Source organism: Schistocerca piceifrons, chromosome 1 (genome assembly GCF_021461385.2).
Source record: "Schistocerca piceifrons isolate TAMUIC-IGC-003096 chromosome 1, iqSchPice1.1, whole genome shotgun sequence".
NCBI lineage: Eukaryota > Metazoa > Arthropoda > Insecta > Orthoptera > Acrididae > Schistocerca > Schistocerca piceifrons.
Genome location: NC_060138.1, coordinates 844,917,176 through 844,932,571, shown reverse-complemented (window position 1 = coordinate 844,932,571; position 15,396 = coordinate 844,917,176). Strand labels below are relative to the sequence as shown.

Here is a 15,396-nt window from a genome sequence, read left to right as displayed (position 1 = left end):
TCCTAATGTTAAAGACGCAATAGACTTGCAAGAATTTGTATACTTATGTGAGACTTGTGGGAATGGAAATACACCAGAACTGAACTGAAAGTATTATAAGAGTACCTAGTTATTTCAAGAGCAGAGAGGCAGAGAGTAAGTGAGAGTGAGAGAGTTCTTTTTTTTTTTAATCCCTCTAACTGGCATTATTTCTTCGGAGAAGAAATGTGGAGATCGACACAGCTGCGTATCCAGAGAGTTGAACGTTTCAAGTAAGTCAGTTGTAATACGAAAAAAGGAAAGTGCGCAATCCAGTTTTGCACCGCTTCTCTTGTCGCCGAAACTGTTAGAACCACAGACAGACAGACCTGGACTGCAGGTAGATCAGTGAGACTAGATCCAACAGGCAGGGCTGCACATTAGTGGGAAATGACAGGCTTCCAGATGGCAGGCTCGATTCATTAGATACCTGCAGAAACGGTCTGCAGTTTTGGTCCATCCCGAAAATCCACTCATGCGGTCAGCTATCCATGAGTCCCACAGCATGTCGGTGACCAATCTGTGCAACAGCTAACTTGTGTGAATACTCTGAGACTCAATAATTATGAGGATAGGTAGCAACTCATCGTAAAGAAGATCAGTGAGCCACCAACAGGCACACAAGAAAGACAATCACACACTCTGACAAATAAATTTTCGGCCATAGCCTCTATCAGAAAACAAGCGCTCACACATATTCACACCTTCACTCAGACACAACCCATGCACACATGACTGCCATCTCCAGTCACTGTGTCTACAGCCTCTGAGAATCAGACCCAAACAAACCACTCCTCACGCCTCCCTGCCTCTAGTCGGCAGCTGCTTGGCTAGCGGCAACAAGTGGTGGCAGCACTGACTGCAAGCTGAAGGAGTGGTAGGAAGGGGAGACGCAGTAGAAATAAGGGAGTAGGGAAGTGGAACACGTACTCAGTTGTGCCCAACCAGCAATGATGCTTGACATCTCAGTAAACTATTTCATATACTGAGATTTCCCTGATATGTTTGAAATTCTCAGATATTCCCTGATTTCCAGAATCTGTGCCAATCCTGCAACTTTGGAAGCTCACAGGCAACATACATCTTCAGCAATGTAATTTACCACCTCTTTGTTCCCAGGCTGTGTCTGAATGGTTTGAGGAAAACTCCACATACAAAGGGGCTTGCATGTCCCTCAATTCACATACCTCAGTCCTATTAAGCACTCTTGTGATGCCATGGAGCATTATGTATGCATCTCGAACCCAGCTTTGATCAATCTTTACAAGTTGCCGGCAGCAGCTGAGCACTCGTCAATGAAGATGGTTACCCATGCCTTCAAAGGTGTTTTGCGAAGTTCTTACAATCCTGACATCAGTGCCAAAAAGAAGGCCACACATTACATGTATGTGTCACTAATTCTGATGATGTGGTCATTTAAATGCACATTGTTGAATAGTGTGAGCAGCATTCTCATTCATGCTAAAGCTCTGAGCCCTAAAGGCTGAAATAATGGTATAATTTTTAACTTATTTTATAACAGCTGAGAAGTCACTGCTGAATTAAGAGCATGGGAACACATCAATTTGCCACCTCCGTCCCATCATCCCAACTGTGATGAGTTCATAATCTTTGATAACCTTCAGGATTTAAATTTGGACTTAAAAAACTACTAGCAGCTGTCTTATTGACCATACACCAATTAAAAATATTATTTATTAAATATTCAAGTGAAATAATGTTCTACACTTGATTTATATAAAAAAGAACAATAAATTAATACATTTTCCATCACTATCACAGAATTACTCACAGTGGAAAAATCACCAAAGGAAAAGTGCTGTGTGTGTGTGTGTGTGTGTGTGTGTGTGTGTGTGTGTTGATTCCAGGAAGAGGAGTGAGACATTAAGTGAAAGGGAGATGGGGTCAAAGTGGGGGAGGGGGGCGGGGGGTAGTCAAGGGAAGAGGGGATGAAAAGGAAGTATGGCTCTTACATAAGACAATAATACGCCGCAGGCTTCCAGAAATTTGGAAAGCTTGTAGTCAAAATGTGTTACACTAGGACATTTCAAATGACCATTCTTCAATATTCTTGTTTCTTATTGATCTCCCGGACATTTGTCATTCAAACACCTGAAATATAAGCATATTTAAACATTAACGACAAAATGTAAGTATCTCATTAAAACATTATAATAATCTCAGATGTATGCATCAATTCATTAGTGGGCTACACAGCAAAAAATACCTTTTGGATTTGATTCGTTAAATAGGTTTAGTATATAATTTTTACAGTCATCAGTATCACAATTTATTTCAATCTACTAGTGTTATTTAACTTCTAAAGCCCTTTGATAAGTAATTTATTAAATGGAATCTTTTGCTTTATATGTGAACAACATAACTCACATGATTTGTGCAGTTACTGATGTCAAAATATCAGCCTAAACTCCAGAAAAGCTTACACTGTCACACTAAATTTTAGTTCTTGACATCAACAAAAGCTACCATCAATTAACTATGTCAACAGAGGCCACACTGAATGATAATATTCATTTGTTTATATTACAAATTCGAAGTTATATAAACAACAACAAAAGAAGACATGTTCTTAAACTATAAAAAATTTATGTTTAATTTTGTACCTACAGAAACTATGGAAATACGATGACAGCAACTTGCGAAATCATCATCAGTGTTCTGCCAAAAGGCAGGTTTTCACATGGTAGTTCTCCAAGGCTGTCCAGTCCTCTGCCATCCTCTTCAGGTCTGCATAATTTCCTCTTATCTTTCTGTCATCTATCATCTTGTATCTCTTTCTTCCTTTCATACTTCTCCCACAAACTAATCCTTCCAAAGCATCTGCTTGCAAGCACTCCCTTCTCAATGATTGTCCCAACCAGTTCTTTTTCCTTTCTCTTACAACCTTCAGCAGACATCATCTCTCACCAACCCTTTCCAATACTCTTCTGTCCAGCTTATTCTCTCCATTTTCCTCCACATCCACATCACAAATGCTTCTAACCTTTTTCCATCCTCTCATCTCAGCATCCATGTTTCTGCCCCATATAGTGCCACACTCCAGACAAACATTTGCCAAGCCTTTTCCTTAGACCTTTATCTAATTTGCCACACAAGAATCCCCTCTTTCTGTTGAATGCCTCCTTCGCTACGGCAATTCGAACTTTCACCTCCTGGTGACATTTACAGTCTTCAGTTATTGTGCTTCCAAGATATTTAAATGCATTTACTTGGCTAATGGTAGATTGTCCAATTTTAGTATTGGACAGTCTGCATCTTGTACTGATGACCATACTCTTTGCTTTTCCTGTGTTAATTTGCATCCCATATTCCACACAAGCTCCATTCAGATCTTCCAGCATGTTATTCACTGTCCATTCACTTTCTGCCACTTATACCATGTCATCAGCAAATCTTATACATTCTATTCTCTTTCCGCCAATACATATTCATCTTTTCCCATCTAAGCCTTTCACAATAATCTCTGCAAGGTATGCATAAACAACAGTGGGGAAAGGCAACAACTTTGTCTAACACCTCATCCAATGCTGCTTCCTTCTGACATTTCATTTCCAATCTTTATCTTTACTTTCTGGTGTAAATATAGATTCTGTATCAGTCGTCCCTCTTTCCAACCTACTCCTTTCCTCTGCACAATATCCGTCAGCTTGTTCCACTGAACTCTGTCAAAAGCCTTTTCTAAATCTATAAAAACAGCAAAGATTTCTCTACCTTTTTCCATATATCTTTCCCCTATAGTTCTTAACAGACCAATAGCATCTCTTGTCCCTTTTCCTCTTCTAAATCCGAACCGCTCCTCTGCAATCCCTCTATCCAGCTTGCCATATAGCCTTCTGTCAACACTCTCAGCAAGACTTTAGCTGCATGAGAAATTAGACTGATGGTCCTATGCTCTTCACAACTTGGGAAAAATGCTAGGTATTGTTGTTATTGACATTAATGTATTATCAAAATAAAATGAAATACACTAGAAATGAAATATACAAAATAATATCATTTAAACAAGTCAGATGCTAAAAAGAAAGTGCACAGAAAGTTTCAATAAATAATGATTTCCAAGTATGAGGACCAGCCCCCGATCGATGATATTTCCGAACAGGGCAAAAACTTGATCAGATTAGGATCAACAAAATCTTCATTGCTCATGGGTGATATGCAAGTGTCATTTCAATGGGATGGTGTTCAATGATATGGAACATCTATCACTGCATATCAGATACGAACCAATACGTTTGATGCAGCATGAAGAGTTTTCACCTGATGGATTATGGTGGTTTGCTAGCTTTAGCACAAAGGCTGGATACATATGCACATACAGACCTGTGGTTAAGTTTCTGCAAGATGTTAAATGCTATAAGGGACCTTATTTTTAAATCCCGTAGTTGTGGTATGCAAGTTGGTCCGTAACAAGGTGTCTGGCCTAGAAACCATACAAACTCTTTCACATTTAGATCAGTGTCCATTATATTAATGTAAGTGGATTAAATATACACAAAGAATGGCGAAAGCCCACCCACATTTTTTTTTTCTGCTGATGATTTGAAGCTCACACGTACATTCTACACCTCCCAAAAATTACCACACTAGATGCAACTGTTACATTGCATGGTTAGCGGAGGAGCAAAATATAGTGAAACTATACTCATATAAGATGGCAAAGACAATAACGCTTATTTTTAAGTTGTTGCCTTGGGTAACACTGATCTAGGCGGATCAGTCTCATAGGTCTTATTCAACTTATATCTCTGCATGTCCACGTTTTCAGAGACGGTTGCAGGACTCGGCTGTTCGATACGGAACATCAAATCAAACACATTTAAGAAGTCTAGTTCCCAAACTGATTATATTTGGCTACCAGTTTTGGCAATTTACTACGCCATCTTCAGGCCCTTGACAAGTGTAGGAAGACTCCACCTCGGTTCTGGTCAAAACAGGGGCCAGCAACACTGTATTAGTAGATTTATGTTTACTACAGCGATCACTTCAACCAGATGGTGCTGGTTGATGTGATCGCTATAGCAAACAGAAATCTATTAAACCAGTATTGCTGGCCCCTGTTATGACCAGAACCGAGGTGGAATCTTCCTAAATGTCGGACAGGGGTCTGAAGATGGCGTAGTGAATGGCCAAAACTGGTAGCCAAATAAAATAAGTTTGGAAACTAGACATATAAAAGGTGTTTAATTTGACATCCTTATTCAGCTTAGAATCTAAAATATCATCAAGACAAGAAGAACTATATACAGATATGAAGACATTCCTGTTGGTGGAGATATACGACTATATTTTGTCTCCAACTGGTATTAGTCGTGTTGGGAAGCCTGTTGTATTGCTGTCTCTAGTGAGGTTAAGTTAACTGTGAAATGATACCTCCTAAGCCTTTGGAATTGCTGCAGCAATTTCTCTGGGTGTCACATTCACAGTCTGGTTCACTCTCACTGGTGGGCACTGACACTGTTCAAATACAGTCACTTGGCTGTACAGCATCCAGTTAGTTTTGCAAAACACCATTTTAACAGCTTCCTTTTGTGTGCTATTTAGTATTTGATGTGTACCCAGATTAGGAACTGGTCACTGTAGTGCGAATTGTCAACCATTGTCCACTAAAAGTGGAAGACACGCAATCAATGGCAAAGGAAGACCTCATATGAGTGCAGTGCTGATGCATGGTCTGGCCTGTGTTTTTGAAGCAGGCCTGTATAAGGATCTCAACAGCTCAACCCTGACAGCACATACTGATTAGGTCCCACGGCATATTATGTACATTTAGATATACACGAGGGGGAAATGCATGGGGCAGATGTGTGGCAAGAACACTTAGATCCTCATTATCTGAGGATGTCTGCAGTGGCAGGTAAAACCAGTACCACTATCCCACATGGGCCTAAAATGTCACTGCTACTTTTCCTCAAGTGGTGTGTGTGTGTGTGTGTGTGTGTGTGTGTGTGTGTGTGTGTGTGAGAGAGAGAGAGAGAGAGAGAGAGAGAGAGAGAGAGCAGGAACAGGAAAGAGGGGGGGGGGGGCAGAAGGGGGGCACAGTGGGGAGCATTGCCATTTCAGAATATAGCCACTCCACGTTTTGCCATCACTCCAATGTGGTCAACCTTTCTATGGTGGCAAGAAACAAATAGTATTGATGCCCAAGATGTCTCCTACAGGTGAACACACTGGCTTTTCGTGGTTCAAGAGAGACAGTCCTCACACACAAATCCCGAACAATGGACAATCCATAATAACGTGAACCATGTCCATCAGAAATGTTTTATGCCCATTACACTACATTTTTTTCCTTAATGTGGCTAAATACAGAAGTTTACACTTACAAACTTGAAAGAAAATAAAATGAAGTTAATAACATTAATATCATAGAATTAAAGGAGACCAGTCGCCAAACAGCAGAAGAGTTGAGTAGTGGAGAAGCACACACAAAACAGAATGAAAACTTTGCTAGTTTTCATAATTCCTTTGTCAAGCTAGAATACAAAACACACACACACACTCTGTGCCAGCTGAGTACACTATCCTGGGCTTGAAGTTTGGTAAGTGGACTGGAAGTGGGGTTTGTGTTGAGTTGTGTGGATAGAGGGAGAGGGGGGCGGGGGCGGGGCAGCAGGAGTAGAGGTTGGGGACAGGCTCAGAGGGGAGATGGAGTGCGGACAACAGGTGAGCAGGATAGAAATGTGGAAGGAAAGGGCGGCAGTGGCATGGGCTAAGTATGTGACAATTATGTACTAGAGCCAGTGAAGTGCGACACACAATGAGATGACGAGGATTGGAAGAGGATGGTAGGGCAGAATGAGAGGAAACTGTTGGGTAGAGAAAGATGTGACACCTGGGACAATGGGTTGGGCGTGTTATAGGATCTATCCAGAACATCCTATCCTGGTCCTCTCAAAGGTTTATCCTATCTCATCAGACAAAGGGGCACCAGTGAAAGCAGCCATACCTCAGCTCTGCTGCAATCACTGCACAGCGATTGTTGTGGGCACAGCCATCAAAAGGCTGTCCAGAAAATTGGATGGCCACTGCCAAAATGTGGCGAACAATGAAGTTTCCCACCCTGTGGCACAACACACTGCTGAACACAATATGCCCGAGTTCAATGGCTGTTTCACAACCTATGCCATCGGACCCCTACATTCGGCACCAGCTTTTCTGAGATACTTATATGGGGTTATCACTGCAACACATCCTTCGCTCCAGCAGTCATCCTAGCCTCAATCTCCACAAATCCACTTTCCCTGTACCCTCTAGCAATGGTTTCTCCTCCCTATGTACTGCCACCCTGTCCCACTCCATGCGCTGCACCTCACTGGCTCTGGTAGCCCCTCCGCATACATTCCGATCCTGCCCATTTGCTGCCTCCCTCTGAGATGCTAGCAACCTACCGCTAACCCCTCCTCCTGCTTCCTGCCTCCCTCTGAGATGCTAGCAACCTACCGCTAACCCCTCCTCCTGCTTCCTGCCTCTTTCTCTCTCTACCCACCCCATCCAACATAATCTCCATACAGTCTACTTGCGAAACTGCAACCCTGGCACTACGTGTCTGGATGGCACAATGTAGATGCAAAGATGCGTGTATGCGTTTGTATGTGTATGTTGAACTCTTCTGCTGTTCAGTGTATAGTTTCCTTAACTCCTAATTTATTTACATTCTGACAGGACTTGCCACCACAACTGAGACAAGGATTTTGATATGTATGGAGTTGTTTGTTAATATGAAGTATTAACTTGCACCTTTTTCTTTAATTTTATTTTTAAGTATACTGAGAAAATGTCATCTTTTGGCAATCCGTACAGCGCTGCTCACTTCAACAGCTGACATTACAGACACTGGTGGCTGTTTGCAGTGGGTCAAAGGTTGGGGAGTATCACTGAATCCATGTGCATGTCCCAGAAAGAAGGCATTGTCAATCACTACTGAAAAATCTAGTTATGTTCCCCAGAAAATGAAACTAGAATGCATTATTGTTATATGAAAAAAACCTGTAAAAATGCATGTTAAATGCATTTTAAAACTGAAGTAGTGGGACTTATGTTTAAATATGAGAATACAGAAAATCTTTACCTTCAATATGAGTGTTGTTATTTAAGAAGAGTGATTACTTTATTCATGAAGTGTAAAACTAGTTATTTCCAGTATGTTAAGAATATTCATTTTATAGAATTCAACAATTTATCTGTAGGTATGAGCTTTAGTAGGCAACAACAGATTTTATTTTATATCAACAATGCCTATGCTCAAGTATGTTTCTCAAAGAGCAAGACAAAATATTCATTATGTTTTTATGGTAATGGGATGGCCAAACTGTTTTAATGAAGTGAATAATCCTCAAAGAATACTGCCTATTCACAATATGACAGAGCAACATTACCACTATACCTGGAGTGGCACCTATTTATTGATGAGCCTTTTTTACATCTGCTTCCTTATCTAGCTGCCATCATTGCTAATATACAACAGTTTAGAGCTTAAAGGATGGGATGTTGTTTCCCTTCAGCATACTTTACAGTCCACTGCTGCCACGGCAGGCTCTTTTCACATTACCATAATATTGTTATGACAGCTTTGAAATCAATTTCTTTTTTAGTCCTTTGTTTTTTGGCTTTCCTTCAATGGTGTTGGTGGTTTAAACGTCTTCATACCCTCCTGGCTGGAGTTTTTGCTATGTTGTGACCAGAAATTTTTGGTGTTGTCAGTGCATGTAATAACCCCTCTGAAGGTGTTAAAAACAACTGTATTATGTGTAGCCTGGAAATGTCATGCATTTGCAATTGTGTTGCTTGTCTGTGTGGCTCAACTTTTACCACTGACTTTTATACCACAGACGTGGAAGATAATGATAAGGTGCATGGTTTTAATGAATTGAGTACCTTCTTTCCTTCACCCACCAGGCATTATCAAGATTATTTTTTATGTTCTGTGCCTTCTTTTCTTCCAGGAGTATAGGCCAATCAGATCTTATGCAGTATGATTACTGGAGGAATTCACACAGCCTGGTGAAGACATGAATATTACTCTTGCACTAAGAGCCCCATTGCCACATCTGCTGATGTAGGATGTTATTGTATGCAACAGTAGTGTGGTAATTCCACTGCCATTTTACACACTGCGAGGTTTTAGTATACTTTCAAATGCTGGAATTCTACCTTAATACACACTGGCAAAGTACATGAAGCAAACATCATTGTAAAGGCAGCAGTTTACTTGAGCTCATGAGTTGTTTTTAATTTCATCAGTCCATTGAGGTTGCAATTCCTTGTGCCAATGCACATTATGTCACAGCAGGACACGACACCTTCACTAAAGTGTATTTTGACATCTGATTGTGAGTTTGTCCAGCTCTTCTAGCTTTCTGTATGAAAGGAGTCATTCTGGAGTCATTTGAAAGAGTGTGTAAATTTGTAGTAACTGCTGTTAACTCTTTCTGGAATTAAATCATGTGGCAGAATAAGGAGTGACTCTGAAAATAAAAATAAATAAAAATAACAACAAAAATAACAATATTCCATGAGGTTTCACACTTACAGCTGCAGATGTTCACAATTTGCCGTGGTATTTAACAGCTTAAAACCATTCTGCCATATTCAGGTGAGTATCACGCTAGACATTGCTGGTGTATGCTGCCAAGTTGAATGAAAATAGATTTGATGGCAGATGCACAATGGTTACTGGTACAAGACCATCATCTGTCAAGTTTAGTGTCCTCTGTTGGATATTGTTCCATCTTATGGAGACAAGCACATTCATAATGGTGATATTGTGTGTAAGTTCTTTGTCAAATTGTTGGCCCATATCACACATACAAACCTGTTATGACAGGTATTTAGCTGCCGTCTTGCACAGACTGTGTGTTCTTAGAACATCGGTACACCAAGTACATGTTGAATCAGACAACAATGTGAAAGAGGTGGAACACCTACAATCTACATTCAAAGGTAATGGATATTCCCCACATCAGATTAGGACACCTCTAACAAGTAATAAATGTAACCACTTGCAAGATAATGAGGAGGAGCCATTCCAAGTCCAGGGCATTTCATATGTGGGCAACACTTTGTCTAAACTGGACAGAATCCTAAATAAAAATTATTTGACAGTAACCTTCCAGCCTCCTACAAATACCTGTGCTTTTCTAGCCTCAGTAAAGTATGATCTAGGTTGTGGACAGCTGGAGTTTACAGACTACCATGGCAATGGCACAAAGCCAACATTGGCCAGATCTCAGGAGTAGTACACTAGTGCACATTAGATGCGTAGAACACGGTCACCACATTCACCTCTTGCAACCCAGTAAATTAGCCATGACAAAGTATAATATTTCTGCAGGACATTCTTCAGATTATTCTGCCATGGAAATTTTGGCCCCCAACAAGAGCCTTTGGAGATTCAATTACTAGCAAATCTGGTATAATACTAGTGGTTTATTTATTTTTATTTTATTTATTTATTTGCCTGTTGACTGCAGTTGCAGTTATACAACTAACAGAGGTTGAAGTACATTTGGCAGAAGACCTATTTAATTGATTGCTGTAGTGGCTTTCTGCCTTATAAAGTGTAGGACACACTGTTTTCTTTAATACCTTCAGAAAGACAAAATGTTACCCTAAATGATATGTCTAGCTACAACTTTTTTATTTTGATCACTAAATTTTAACGTTGTGGGCCTGCAATTTGACAGAAGGCATGCGTGCAATATCACTATTATGCATGTGCCTGTGCGCCACAGGTGGAGCAAAATTTGAAAGAGGGAACTAAAGGTCGTGCAGTGGTAACATAGGTGCATATCACCGAATGGTTAGTTGAAATATCAGAGCAAGATGTTGATATCTTCTGGCTGCAATTCCAAAACCTCATGTAATAGTTATTATGCTGGAAAAAACTTCAAGAATCTCAGCAGCAACAACAACAATAGTAATACTTAGTAGCAGCAGTGTTATTATGCATACAGTCTCTTTCCTGATTACAGTGTTTTGTATGTTAAAATGTGCTTCGCTCTCTAAAATACCAGCTGTCAATGATTGTTATTCTGATCCAGGTAAAACATATTTATAGACTGACCATATGAACCAAATTAATTTTGAATTTTGGTGACATATTACAGTAATTCAATATTGTAACCCTCTGTAAGCCTCTGCTGCTCCTAGAGAGAAATTTGATATGGAACATTTTCCTTCATCCAACTCTTGTCACACTGTGAACTCTCAGAGTTGCTATTACTGATCATCATGGCACACCTTTCTAGGTGATTGCAAATCCATAATACCTATAGGAGACTGAAACTATGTTGGTCTTCTAGTAATGCTGCTCAGAGAGAGAGAGAGAGAGAGAGAGAGAGAGAGAGAGAGAGAGAGAGAGAGAGAGAGAGAATAATTTCTATTATAAAACATGGACTTACTTTTCCTTCTTTTGCTTAGTTTCTTCCTTTTCAGCCTGATTCCTTGAAGTAACTTCATGTTCTTGTCGCAATGAAGTCAGTTCTCTTTCAACTGAAAATTATTGACCATTTAGTACTGAAAATTTTCACATATGAATTTAATAAATGATTTGCAATCAATACTATAAACACACGAAGTCCCAAATGAACTTACTGCAATGAAACAGACTTGAAAGACATGGCCATTCGTAATTGTTTTAAAGTAAGTGATCTCAGCCCAAGTCCAACAGTAAAAAATTAAGATGCTAGGTCAATAAGGATAAAAAGGTATAAGAATGGGACAGAAGAAGTAACTATAAAGGCAATGAAAGGAAAGTAATGTTGTGAAAAATATACTAAGAGGAAAGAGTGTTGATATTTATTTTGTAAGTGGTTCCAACAGTGACTTGGAGCTATGACAACTGTCGGAGATCGACCATTACTTAAGCTCTGATCACCAATGGGATCGTGATCTGCAAGCTGTCAGGGGTCGCAATCAGCAAGCGGTCACTCCAAGTGGTGCTCTTGGAAGAAGCCATGCCATCACAGCACTCCTCCCATCACCTGGTGGGGCCCCGTGACCACCAAACATCTATAACTGTGCACCTAAATCTTGGAGTGATCATTTTCTCATGTGAACTCTCAGTGCTTCAATACATCAGGCAATACAGACCTGGAATTTATGAAGCAGTGGCTTCAACAACTGCAGGAATGGCTGCAGCTTGCTCTGTAACTAAAACAGGAACATTTGACAGCTTGATTGGCAGAAACTACTGGAACAGTAGTAAAAGAAATTGGCCTTAGTATAGCAACAAACAATGATGCTGTCTACCAGGAATGAGACCTCTTCAGCAGTTCTGCCATTTCCGTAGTTTCTGAACAGCACTGATGACTGGAAAATGTACTTGCAGCACCTAAACCATCACTTTTCTGCTTACAAGATAACCAGTTCAGATGGAAAACCATTATTTATTTCTTTGGTGGTCTTTGTGTAGTGTGTTGGTATTGCTCCGTAAGTTGTCCCACACAAAAATTCTTGTAGTTTATATTTTGGTGAGCTAGTAAAATGTTGTCAGATTGTTACTGATGATCGTCCCAAATGCCCTTTGCTAGAATAGATCTTTACTAACATTGAACGGCAGTCAGAGTCTGGTAAGGACTGGGTCACTGACCTTTGGGGTCTTAGTGACTGTTGTATTTTTGTGTGCTTAAAAGAAAGATGTCTCAGATCATATGCCGATCCCATTAATTGAGACTTGCTCCTTCAGTACTCACCTGACAAGGAATTGTGCACACAGATTTTATGGTATTCAACTACTTTCCTAGGTGAGGCACTTAAAATGGCTCAGGCTTTCTGTTGTATATTGCCAATAGGCCACATATTTCCACTGCCACCCAATGTTTCTGCCGAGTGGAGTTCCCTACCCGTAGCCCACACAAGTGTCTCTCCTCCGGCATTGTGTATTCATACTAGATGGATATCACATGTCACGACACCATTCTGTATACAAACAGTACATTTATACGCCATTTGTTCCAGGTTCCACCAGGGACACCAGCTGCACTTCCAAACAGGGCGCACTCCAGGAAACTGGCAGCACTGATATCTAAGAACAAATACCATCTGCACATCTTGGGGATGGAAACATACCACCTCCTGCTGGATACATATGGCCAGGCACTGTCTGCAGGAGGCTAGTTCCAATCAAGAGTTCCAGCTGGGGTTCCAGTCCCAGTACAGTACAGTGCAGTGCAATCGCTGAGACAAGCCAGGACACTCCGCTCTGCTCCGCACTGTCGTCATGCCTACCCCACACATGGTGTACCCCCTCTCGGTCTCTGCCCTACAGCCATATGGGATGGAACTTCCCACTGATCTTTTACTATGACAGTAAACTTTGTGTTTGTTAATTCAATGATCACAAATAATCTTTCAGTTGTTTTGGTGCAACTTTCATTGTGACTTTGTGCAGTTAATAAAGTGTTTGTAGTACAACTTCAGATTAGATTTTTCATCTTTGAACACAGCAAGAAACCATGCAAAAGACTGAGTAGCACAGTGTCTCTCTCTGGTTGACAGATGTTCTGACATAGAGAATTCTGCTTACGTATTTGCCTGTTTTGATACGGCAGTGTATTCCTGTTTTTCATGTTGTTACAACAGTGACATTAATCGCATTCTGTGAATCTTGTGACAGTGTCTGCAGGTCACATTGGTGGTCTCCCGTTCATGTTGTTGGTGCGCAGAATTGGAAACTTATCAACAATGACCTGGACATTAACTGCCTTGAAATTGTCACATAATCAGAGAGAGACATCTGGTTTCTTTCTTATTATGAGGGTAAACGCCCGTTGGCTCGATGAGACAGCAGTAATCACTTTGAGATCCTCCACTCTGCCCAATTCCACTTTAATGTGTCCTATAAGACGAGTGGCATCAGTCATCTCATGAGAAGTGAGGCATGGAACCTAATTTTAAATGAATTTTTACTGCTACATCTGTAACCCGACCTAACCTAGGAGTAAAGAGATCAGAATATGAGTCAGTTAATTCTTCAGTGCCATGGAACAAAATCTTCTTATACACCACACATTTTCTAAAATGGAGCAACCAAATTGCCTAAATGCATCTAACCAAAACACGTTTCCTGCCTTATTGGAAATTACACTTAATAAGGAAAGTTTACACGAAACATTTTTTATAAGATTCTTCTGTAGAAAAAATATCTTTCATGTGTATGTTGTGGCCAATATGCAATTATTCCCCTACAAAGCGGCTGCACTTGAGGAGAACCTAATGCAACATTAACATTACTATTTATAAGAGAAGAGAATGTACCAGTATCCACTTGAAATGGTGGTTTGCCGGAAGTGTACCTACAGTTATCGGTACACCCACAATCTTGAGATGAGTGCCATTGCTAGGTGTTTTGGTACGCTAGACAAAAACTGAAAAATGATGCTCACTCTTTTTTATTACTATAATCTCCCCAATACCCCCCCCCCCCCCCCCCCCACAACTCCACCACCATAAACATCCAACAGCACAACAATGTAAATCTCCTATTATACCTTTAATCACTAAACTTAGGTGACCAGAAGTCCACATTTTCTGGGGACAGTTCACACTCTGCTCTCAATTTTTTCATTGCTTGATTTGCTGCCCCCAAAATTTTGCCATCTTAGACGGCTGCCTAGTTTTGCCTAGTGGCAGAAATGGCAATGCTTGAGACTGTTTGTGCTCAACACCCCCTTTGGCCTCTATCAGTGTAACAAGCTGCCCTTTGGTATTTCCTGTGTCTCAGCAGTATTCCAGCATTATTTGAATCAACTGATACAAAACATTCCTTTGTGCTGAGATCATCTGGATGACAACATAATGACAGGGTAACCAACAGTGAGCACATTTGGAATTTGCAATCCTTGTTTTCTCCATTAACAAACGCAAGCCACAAATGTATCTTCCAGAAGTGAAATTTTCCCCATGTCGCAAAAATCCTACCTATTCTACATGTTATGGGAGAAAGTGTTTACATTCACATGGTCCCCAGAGGGTGATGCAACTTTTCTCACGCTTAAACGAGCCCTCCAAATGGCACCATGCCTCATGCAGTTTTCAATGGGGAAGCCTCTTCTTGCCATAGATGCCTCACAGCATTGGGTGCTATCCCACAAGGAAGCTGATCGTTCTGAACATCCTGTTGCATTTGTTTCTAAGGCACTCAGTGCTACCCAATGAATCTATTCTAACACTGAAGGAGAGGCACTGGGCATTGTTTACGCCATTATGATCCTCACCTATTTGTACGAGAGCAAGTTCCAGCTGCTGATGGACCACAAACTGCTGATCACATTGTTTCGTGCACATACCAGCCTTCTGGACGGGACAGCACAGCATAAAGGATTCAACAATAGGTGTTGTTCTCATCGGTATATAAAT

The 15,396-nt window shown here is 40.6% G+C and overlaps 1 protein-coding gene and 1 long non-coding RNA gene across 3 annotated transcripts in view; one reads left to right on the top strand and one right to left on the bottom strand.

The window, feature by feature from the left end:
- LOC124715369 overlaps window positions 1-13,457 on the top strand; it is a 28,106-nt gene extending 14,649 nt beyond the window's left edge. The window contains exon 3 of the long non-coding RNA XR_007005651.1: window positions 12,997-13,457. This is a non-coding gene — a long non-coding RNA (uncharacterized LOC124715369). The remainder of the gene's footprint in view (window positions 1-12,996) is intronic.
- LOC124715343 (E3 ubiquitin-protein ligase TRIM37-like) overlaps window positions 1,678-15,396 on the bottom strand; it is a 291,007-nt gene continuing 277,288 nt past the window's right edge. For both annotated transcript variants that reach the window (XM_047243092.1, XM_047243093.1), the window contains exons 17-18: window positions 11,439-11,529; window positions 1,678-2,130 (exon numbers count right to left, since the gene is read on the bottom strand). In XM_047243092.1, the coding sequence (XP_047099048.1) occupies window positions 2,097-2,130; window positions 11,439-11,529 (125 nt within the window). In that variant the 3' untranslated portion in view covers window positions 1,678-2,096. The remainder of the gene's footprint in view (window positions 2,131-11,438; window positions 11,530-15,396) is intronic.